This window comes from Oncorhynchus nerka, linkage group LG20, assembly GCF_034236695.1.
Source record: "Oncorhynchus nerka isolate Pitt River linkage group LG20, Oner_Uvic_2.0, whole genome shotgun sequence".
Taxonomy (NCBI): Eukaryota; Metazoa; Chordata; class Actinopteri; order Salmoniformes; family Salmonidae; genus Oncorhynchus; species Oncorhynchus nerka.
The window spans coordinates 91,462,026-91,471,938 of record NC_088415.1 but is presented as its reverse complement, the minus strand read 5'-3'; the positions used below and the strand labels follow the sequence as shown (position 1 = coordinate 91,471,938).

The window sequence follows — 9,913 nt, the reverse complement described above, 5'->3', positions numbered from 1 at the left end:
AAAAAAAGTTACAAACAGCGCAAATAAACAAACAAAAAGACACAATTGTTTCGGGATATGTAAAATGTCAGCCATCTTCTCCGGCTCCACTTTTCTGTCCTGGTGTGTCAGGGTAAGGAAGACTTTGCCCTAAAAGAGAAGCTGACAGAGCTGCCATCACACTGTGACCATGTGGAATAAAGCTGTACAGTGTTTACAGACCTAGGGCCTAGGGAAACATCATGCGATGCCAACTGTCTGTACCTTTCATACTGTTTCATCCACCACGATCAAAGTCTGGGTCGGAGTAGGAGAGAGAGAGAGGCGCTCGGGGGGACCAGTTGGGGGTGTACCTCGGATTTGTGGGTAGGAACAGAAACACCACGACTCAGACATATCACACCACAGATTAGCCTAACCTGACAATGTTTAAGAGATTAGGATTATTTAATCCTTTGATGAAAGGGATGAATAATCTGTCACGGTAAAGCGCCATGGAATCATCATGGAATCACTAGAGATAGTGAAGGATACAGACGGTCAAATCGACACATTGTTCAGAATCCAGTTTTAATATGAATCAACCATCAAAAGCACAGGAAAACATTACCTCAGTACTGTTACAGGAAAACATTACCTCAGTACTGTTACAGGAAAACATTACCTCAGTACTGTTACAGGAAAACATTACCTCAGTACTGTTACAGGAAAACATTACCTCAGAACAGGAAAACATTACCTCAGTACTGTCACAGGAAAACATTACCTCAGTACTGTCACAGGAAAACATTACCTCAGTACTGTTACAGGAAAACAGTACTGTTACAGGAAAACATTACCTCAGTACTGTTACAGGAAAACATTACCTCAGTACTGTTACAGGAAAACATTACCTCAGTACTGTTACAGGAAAACATTACCTCAGTACTGTTACAGGAAAACATTACCTCAGTACTGTTACAGGAAAACATTACCTCAGTACTGTTACAGGAAAACATTACCTCAGTACTGTCACAGGAAAACAGATGAACTGTGTAAAGAGCTCATTTACTTGGCATGATTCACAGACGGTTAGGAATTGGACATGAAGAACCTACACAAATAAGAATTTTTATTTTCCTCATTCAAATATGTAAACTTAATTGTATATAACTATAAATATATAACTTAATTGTATATGCATCAAGGTTTGTCATCCATCCTATAGAATCTCAACTTGATGTACGTAGAGCGAATGAGGTATACCATTCTGTGGGATCATATCTATCTGGCAGAAGAAGCTTTAGTTGAGAGGACAATACCTATTGGCTTTGTGGACATTTTTACATTACTCATCATTTTTACTCAACTTCTTGATTTAGCGGGCACAAATAAGAAAGAAAAAACTAGATTTAATAGTTGGAAAGAACAAGTCCTGTTTAGACTTTGAGTTGATTGTTGTTGTTCAATTTGGTTTAGTAACCCTTAGTAACCATATATATATATATGGTTACTAAGGGTTACTAAACCATATATATATAGGCCTATTATGTGTATAACCCTTCATTGTAGAGTAGATTAGAGTATAGTCTTGGAGGGGGAGAATAATGCTTTAAGTGCTTTATAACGGCCAATATTTACAAAAGGAGATTCTTCATAATTACAAAATAGAGAAGATTTGTATTCAACTGCTGATATTAACATTGTATTCCAAAAACAACGACCACATAGGACTACTTACTTACTTACCAATTTGTTTCTCAACAGACATTTAAAACAAACAACTATATTTATTGCAAATTTATTTTCTATATAGTATTACTAACATTTATTTATTATAACATTATTAAAACATTTTATTAAGAGTCTTGGTACACATGCATGTTTTTTGGACTCAGAAAGAGAACAGTATTGTACAAAATAATAATAATAATAATAATAATTACAGTTTATAAAAATGCACTTTTTTTGTAGCACCTTTTGGTTTTCTGTGTTCCGCACGAGGAGACTGGAGCTACCAGACAGGGAGGCTGGGGGAGGGACGAGGGACTGGAGCTACCAGACAGGGAGGCTGGGGGAGGGACGAGGAGACTGGAGCTACCAGACAGGGAGGCTGGGCTGGGGGAGGGACGAGGAGACTGGAGCTACCAGACAGGGAGGCTGGGGGAGGGACGAGGAGACTGGAGCTACCAGACAGGGAGGCTGGGCTGGGGGAGGGACGAGGAGACTGGAGCTACCAGACAGGGAGGCTGGGGGAGGGACGAGGAGACTGGAGCTACCAGACAGGGAGGCTGGGCTGGGGAGGGACGAGGAGACTGGAGCTACCAGACAGGGAGGCTGGGGAGGGACGAGGAGACTGGAGCTACCAGACAGGGAGGCTGGGGAGGGACGAGGGACTGGAGCTACCAGACAGGGGAGGCTGGGGGAGGGACGAGGAGACTGGAGCTACCAGACAGGGAGGCTGGGCTGGGGGAGGGACGAGGAGACTGGAGCTACCAGACAGGGAGGCTGGGCTGGGGGAGGCACGAGGAGACTGGAGCTACCAGACAGGGAGGCTGGGCTGGGGGAGGGACGAGGAGACTGGAGCTACCAGACAGGGAGGCTGGGGGAGGGACGAGGAGACTGGAGCTACCAGACAGGGAGGCTGGGCTGGGGAGGCACGAGGAGACTGGAGCTACCAGACAGGGAGGCTGGGCTGGGGAGGGACGAGGAGACTGGAGCTACCAGACAGGGAGGCTGGGGGAGGGACGAGGAGACTGGAGCTACCAGACAGGGAGACTGGGGGAGGGACGAGGAGACTGGAGCTACCAGACAGGGAGGCTGGGGAGGGACGAGGAGACTGGAGCTACCAGACAGGGAGGCTGGGGGAGGACGAGGAGACTGGAGCTACCAGACAGGGAGGCTGGGGGAGGCACGAGGAGACTGGAGCTACCAGACAGGGAGGCTGGGGAGGGACGAGGAGACTGGAGCTACCAGACAGGGAGGCTGGGCTGGGGAGGGACGAGGAGACTGGAGCTACCAGACAGGGAGGCTGGGGGAGGGACGAGGAGACTGGAGCTACCAGACAGGGAGGCTGGGGGAGGGACGAGGAGACTGGAGCTACCAGACAGGGAGGCTGGGGAGGGACGAGGAGACTGGAGCTACCAGACAGGGAGGCTGGGGGAGGGACGAGGAGACTGGAGCTACCAGACAGGGAGGCTGGGCTGGGGAGGGACGAGGAGACTGGAGCTACCAGACAGGGAGGCTGGGCTGGGGGAGGCACGAGGAGACTGGAGCTACCAGACAGGGAGGCTGGGGGAGGGACGAGGAGACTGGAGCTACCAGACAGGGAGGCTGGGCTGGGGGAGGGACGAGGAGACTGGAGCTACCAGATAGGGAGGCTGGGGAGGGACGAGGAGACTGGAGCTACCAGACAGGGAGGCTGGGGGAGGGACGAGGAGACTGGAGCTACCAGACAGGAGGCTGGGGGAGGGACGAGGAGACTGGAGCTACCAGACAGGGAGGCTGGGGAGGGACGAGGAGACTGGAGCTACCAGACAGGGAGGCTGGGGAGGGACGAGGAGACTGGAGCTACCAGACAGGAGGCTGGGGGAGGGACGAGGAGACTGGAGCTACCAGACAGGGAGGCTGGGGAGGCACGAGGAGACTGGAGCTACCAGACAGGGAGGCTGGGGAGGGACGAGGAGACTGGAGCTACCAGACAGGGAGGCTGGGGGAGGCACGAGGAGACTGGAGCTACCAGACAGGAGACTGGGGGAGGGACGAGGAGACTGGAGCTACCAGACAGGGAGGCTGGGGGAGGGACGATGAGACTGGAGCTACCAGACAGGGAGGCTGGGGGAGGGACGAGGAGACTGGAGCTACCAGACAGGGAGGCTGGGCTGGGGGAGGGACGAGGAGACTGGAGCTACCAGACAGGGAGACTGGGGGAGGGACGAGGAGACTGGAGCTACCAGACAGGGAGGCTGGGGGAGGGACGAGGAGACTGGAGCTACCAGACAGGGAGGCTGGGGAGGGACGAGGAGACTGGAGCTACCAGACAGGGAGACTGGGGAGGGACGATGAGACTGGAGCTACCAGACAGGGAGGCTGGGGGAGGGACGAGGAGACTGGAGCTACCAGACAGGGAGGCTGGGGGAGGGACGAGGAGACTGGAGCTACCAGACAGGGAGGCTGGGGGAGGGACGAGGAGACTGGAGCTACCAGACAGGGAGACTGGGGAGGGACGATGAGACTGGAGCTACCAGACAGGGAGGCTGGGGAGGGACGATGAGACTGGAGCTACCAGACAGGGAGGCTGGGGAGGGAGGATGAGACTGGAGCTACCAGACAGGGAGGCTGGGGGGAGGGACGAGGAGACTGGAGCTACCAGACAGGGAGGCTGGGCTGGGGGGAGGGACGAGGAGACTGGAGTCTACCAGACAGGGAGACTGGGGGAGGGACGAGGAGACTGGAGCTACCAGACAGGAGGCTGGGGGAGGGACTCCTCTGGAGACTGGAGCTACCAGACATGTCCCTCCTGGAGGCTGGGGAAGGGAGGAGGGGATTCCCCTGGAGCTACCAGACAGGGAGGCTGAGCTGAAGTGGAGGAGGGGACTGGAGCTGACCAGACAGGGAGGCTGGGGAAGGGACACAGGTTTGGACTGAAGCCAGACAGGGAGGCTGGGGAGGGGAGGAGGGGACTGGAGCTACCAGACAGGGAGGCTGGGGGAGGGACGAGGGGACTGGAGCTACCAGACAGGGAGGCTGGGGAAGGGAGGAGGGGACTAGAGCTACCAGACAGGGAGGCTGGGGGAGAAGGGAGGAAGGGGGCTTGGCAGGTGAGTGGAACGTCTATCTAGATGAGGTCATGGGGTATAAGGGACGAGAAGGGGGAAAGACGAGGAGAGGAAAGGGGGGCGTTGGGGTGAGTGGATCCTCCCTCTGTTTGCTGAAAGTGCACCACTGTCCATCGACGGCATCAAACGTCCTTTATTCCTCATGTCCCTCCTGTTACAAGGTAAAGTCACTATGTGATTGGCCCTACAAGGGCGAGGAGTATTCCCCTGGGACAATGCTTCTACGACAGGGCAGAGGAGGGCGGCACGCTGTTCTCGAGTGGGGGCGGGGGCAGCGTGCTGCAGGTCTGAAACTGGTGGTCTGATCACCTTATCAAGGATATAAAACACAGGTTTGGTTTAGAGCCAGAGGCCAGGTCGAGTGGAGTATAGGGAGGGTGAGTGATTGATGTCAGGTATTCAGTCGGCAGTACAAGGCATGCATGGAACAGAACACCCTCTAACCCTGTCCTTCAGCTGGTCGGGGAGTCGGGGGGGGGGGGGGTGGTCAGGTCCTAGCCCATGAAGCAGACAGGGCCCACCTCGAAACCGAACCGCTGGCTGGGTTCACCAAAGTCATTGAACATGACGTCGATGACGGGCACCTGGTCGATGCGAGGAGTGTTGATCTCCATCACCGTCTTGGAGTATCCCGACTTCAGCTGGAGAGGATAGAAGTGAAGATGGAGGAGGGGGGAGAGTGGAAGGGAAAGGTGAGGAGGGGAGAGTGGAAGGGAAGGCGGAGGAGGGGAGGGTGGAAGGGAAGGCGGAGGAGGGGAGGGTGGAAGGGAAGGTGAGGAGGGGGAGGGTGGAAGGGAAAGGTGAGGAGGGGAGAGTGGAAGAAAAAGGTGAGGAGGGGAGAGTGGAAGGGAAAGGTGAGAAGGGGAGAGTGGAAGAAAAAGGTGAGGAGGGGAGAGTGGAAGGGAAAGGTGAGGAGGGGGAGAGAGTGGAAGGGAAAGGCGGAGGAGGGAGAGTGGAAGAAAAAGGAGGAGGAGGGAAGGGGGGGAGGGTGGAAGGAAAGGCGGAGGAGGGGAGGGTGGAAGGGAAAGGTTCGGAGGGGAGGGTGGAAGGGAAGGCGGAGGAGGGTGGGAAGGGGAAGGCGGAGGAGGGGAGGGGGGGTGGAAGGGAAGGCGGAGGAGGGGAGGGTGGAAGGGAAGGCAGAGGAGGGGAGGGTGGAAGGGAAGGTGGAGGAGGGTGGAAGGGAAGGCGGAGGAGGGGAGGGTGGAAGGGGGGAGGTGGAGGAGGGGAGGGTGGAAGGCAAGGTGGAGGGTGGAAGGGAAGGCGGAGGAGGTGAGTGTGGAAGGGGAAGGTGGAAGGGAGGAGGGGGAGGGGTGGAAGGGTGGGGAAGGCGGAGGAGGAGGGTGGAAGGGAAGGCGGAGGGGGGAGGGTGGAAGGGAAGGTGGAGGAGGGGAGGTGGAAGGGAAGGTGGAGGAGGGGGAGAGGGGAAGGGAAGGCGGAGGAGGGGAGGGTGGAAGGGAAGGCGGAGGAGGGTGGAAGGGAAGGGTGGAGGGGGAGGGTGGAAGGGAAGGGCGGAGGAAGGGGGGGGAGGGTGGAAGGGGAAGGTGGGGGAGGGTGGAAGGGAAGGCGGAGGAGGGGAGGGTGGAAGGGAAGAGGGTGGAGGGGAGGGGGAGGGGGGGTGGAAGGGAAGGCGGAGGAGGGGAGGGTGGAAAGGGAAGGTGGAGGGGTGGAAGGGAGGGTGGAAGGGAGGCGGAGGAGGTGAGTGTGGAAGGGAAGGTGGAGGAGGGGGGGGTGGAAGGGAAGGCGGAGGAGGGGGAGGGTGGAAGGGAAGGCGGAGGAGGGGGGGGGGAGGGGTGGAGGGGGGGAGGGGGAAGAAGGGAGGAGGGAGGGTGGAAGGGAAGGCGGAGGAGGGGGAGGGGGTGGAAGGGAAGGTGGGGGAGGGTGGAAGGGAAAGCGGAGGAGGGGAGGGTGGAAGGGAGAGGGAAGGCAGGGAAAGGTGAGGAGGGGGGGTGGAAGGGAAAGCGGAGGAGGGGGAGGGTGGAAGGGAAGGCGGAGGAGGGGAGGGTGGAAGGAAAGGTGGAGGAGGGTGGAAGGGAAGGCGGAGGAGGGGAGGGTGGAAGGGAAGGTGGAGGAGGGGGTGGAAGGGAAGGTGGGGGAGGGTGGAAGGGAAGGTGGAGGAGGGTGGAAGGGAAGGCAGAGGAGGGGGAGGGTGGAAGGGAGAGGGAGAGTGGAAGGGAAAGGTGAGGAGGGGGAGGGTGGAAGGGAAGGTGGAGGAGGGGGGAGGGAAGGCGGAGGAGGGTGGAAGGGAAGGCGGAGGAGGGGGAGGGTGGAAGGAAGGCGGAGGAGGGGAGAGTGGAAGGGAAGGCAGAGGAGGGGGGGATGGAGGGGAAGGTGGAGGAGGGGGTGGAAGGGAAGGCGGAGGAGGGGGAGGGTGGAAGGGAAGGCGGATGGGGGAGGGTGGAAGGGAAGGTGGAGGAGGGGGTGGAAGGGAAGGTGGAGGAGGGGGGTGGAAGGGAAGGTGGAGGAGGGGAGAGTGGAAGGGAAGGTGGGAGGAGGTGGAAAGGAAGGTGGAGGAAGGTGGAGGGGGGTGGAAGGGAAGGTGGAGGAGGGGTAGAGTGGAAGGGAAGGTGGAGGAGGGGGAGGGTGGAAGGGAGAGCGAGTTACTGTGGTGATCAAGATCTGATAAAGAACTACCAGTTACCAGGATCAATATAACCTAAATACTGTATATAATATAACCTGTATAGAATATAACCTAAATAGCGTATATAATATAACCTAAATACTGTATATAATATAACCTAAATACTGTATATAATATAACCTGTATATAATATAACCTAAATACTGTATATAATATAACCTAAATACTGTATATAATATAACCTGTATAGAATATAACCTAAACACCACATATAATATAACCTAAATACTGTATATAATATAACCTAAATACTGTATATAATATAAATATATTAAATATATTATATACAATATATGTTATATATAATATAACCTTTATTTGATATAATTTACATGCTGTATATAATATAACCTGCATATAATATAACTTCTATATAATATAATTTACATACTGTATATAATATAATTTACATTCGGTATATAATATAACCTGTATATAATATAACCTACAAACTGTATATAATATAATTTACATACTGTATATAATATAACCTGCATATAATATAACCTGTATATAATATAACCTACAAACTGTATATAATATAATTTACATACTGTATATAAATTAACCTGCATATAATATAACTTCTATATAATATAATTTACATACTGTATATAATATAATTTACATTCGGTATATAATATAACCTGCATATAAAATAACTTCTATATAATATAACCTACAAACTGTATATAATATAATTTACATACTGTATATAATATAACCTGTATATAATATAATCTACATACCGTATTTAATATAACCTGTATATAATATAATCCACATACTGTATATAATATAACCTGTATATAATATACATACCGTATTTAATATAACCTGTATATAATATAATCTACATACCGTATTTAATATAACCTGTATATAATATAATCCACATACTGTATATAATATAACCTGTATATAATATACATACCGTATTTAATATAACCTGTATATAATATAACCTACATTCTGTATATAATCTATACTGTGTCCTTACTGAGCATCCATCTGAAAGTGCCTTGATGAAGGGGTTATTATCGTAGGACATCTCCTCGTCGTTGTAACCCAGGAAGCGTAGAGCCTTGTCGTAGCCGTCTGCCTTGGCATCGTACCAGGCTACAGACTGGTGGCAGATGTAGGTGAAATTCTGACGGGCCGTTGAGCTGAGCAGCTTCAGGAAGGTCATCTGGACCGTCTGGATGGTGTTCTCCTCCATGTCCACATAGTTCAACTGGGGAGGGGAGGTAGAGGAGAGGGGGCAGAGGAGGAGGGAGAGGGGCAGAGGGGGAGGGGAGGGGGCAGAGGGGGAGGGGAAGTAGAGGAGAGGGGGCAGAGGGGGAGGTAGAGGAGAGGGGGCAGAGGGGAGGGAGAGGGGGGGTAGAGGAGAGGGAGCAGAGGAGGAGGGGGAGGTAAAGGAGAGGGGGCAGAGGGGGAGGTAGAGGAGAGGGGGCAGAGGGGGTAGAGGAGAGGGAGCAGAGGAGGAGGGGGAGGTAAAGGAGAGGGGGCAGGAGAGGGGATGATGGGGGGAGGGGAAGGGAGGGGGAGGGGGAGGTAGAGGAGAGGGGGGGGGGAGGGAGGGGGGAGGGGGCAGAGGGGAGGGAGAGGGGAGGAGAGGAGAGGAGGAAGAGGGGGGGAGAGGGGAGGGGGAGGTAGAGGAGAGGGATCAGAGGAGGAGGGGGAGGTAAAGGAGAGGGGGCAGGAGAGGGGGTGAGGGGGAGGGAGGTGGAGGTAAAGGAGAGGGGGCAGAGGGAGGGGAGGGGGAGGTAGAAGAGAGGGGGCAGAGGGGAGGGAGGTAGAGGAGAGGGGGCAGAGGGGGAGGGAGAGGGGAGGTAGAGGAGAGGGGGCAGAGGGAGGGGAGGGGAGGTAGAGGAGAGGGGGCAGAGGGGGAGGGGAGGTAGAGGAGAGGGGGCAGAGGGAGGGGGAGGGGGAGGTAGAGGAGAGGGGGAAGGGGAGGGAGGGGGAGGTAGAGGAGAGGGGGCAGAGGGGAGGGGAGGGGAGGTAGAGGAGAGGGGGCAGAGGGAGGGGAGGGGAGGTAGAGGAGAGGGGGCAGAGGGGAGGGGGAGGTAGAGAGAGGGGGCAGGGGGAGGGAGAGGAGAGGGGGCAGGGGGAGGGGAGGGGAGGTAGAGGAGAGGGGGCAGAGGGGGAGGGGGAGTTAGAGGAGAGGGGGCAGGGGGAGGGAGAGAGGGAGGAGAGGAGAGGGGGAAGGGGGAGGGGAGGGGGAGGTAGAGGAGAGGGGGCAGAGGGGGAGGGGGAGGTAGAGGAGAGGGGGCAGGGGAGGGAGAGGGGAGGTAGAGGAGAGGGGGCAGGGGGAGGGGGAGGTAGAGGAGGGGGGGGGAGGGGGGAGGTAGAGGAGAGGGGGCAGAGGGGGAGGGGGAGGTAGAGGAGAGGGGGCAGAGGGGAGGGGAGGGGGAGGTAGAGGAGAGGGGGCAGAGGGAGGGGAGGGGGAGGTAGAGGAGAGGGGGCAGAGGGAGGG

The 9,913-nt window shown here is 54.8% G+C and overlaps 1 protein-coding gene and 1 long non-coding RNA gene across 2 annotated transcripts in view; both read right to left on the bottom strand.

Moving 5' to 3' along the window:
- Positions 1 to 530: 530 nt before the first annotated feature.
- On the bottom strand, positions 531 to 2,258 carry LOC115123599 (uncharacterized). The gene is made up of 3 exons (XR_010460274.1): positions 819 to 2,258; positions 746 to 772; positions 531 to 697 (listed from the first exon to the last, which is right to left on the bottom strand). It is a non-coding gene; the product is annotated as an uncharacterized LOC115123599 (long non-coding RNA).
- Positions 2,259 to 4,612: 2,354 nt separating this feature from the next.
- Positions 4,613 to 9,913, bottom strand: part of LOC115125028 (collagen alpha-1(XI) chain-like) — a 255,449-nt gene continuing 250,148 nt past the window's right edge. The window contains 2 exon segments of the mRNA XM_065006101.1: positions 4,613 to 5,437; positions 8,438 to 8,671. Coding sequence (XP_064862173.1) covers positions 5,291 to 5,437; positions 8,438 to 8,671 — 381 coding nt within the window. The 3' untranslated portion in view covers positions 4,613 to 5,290.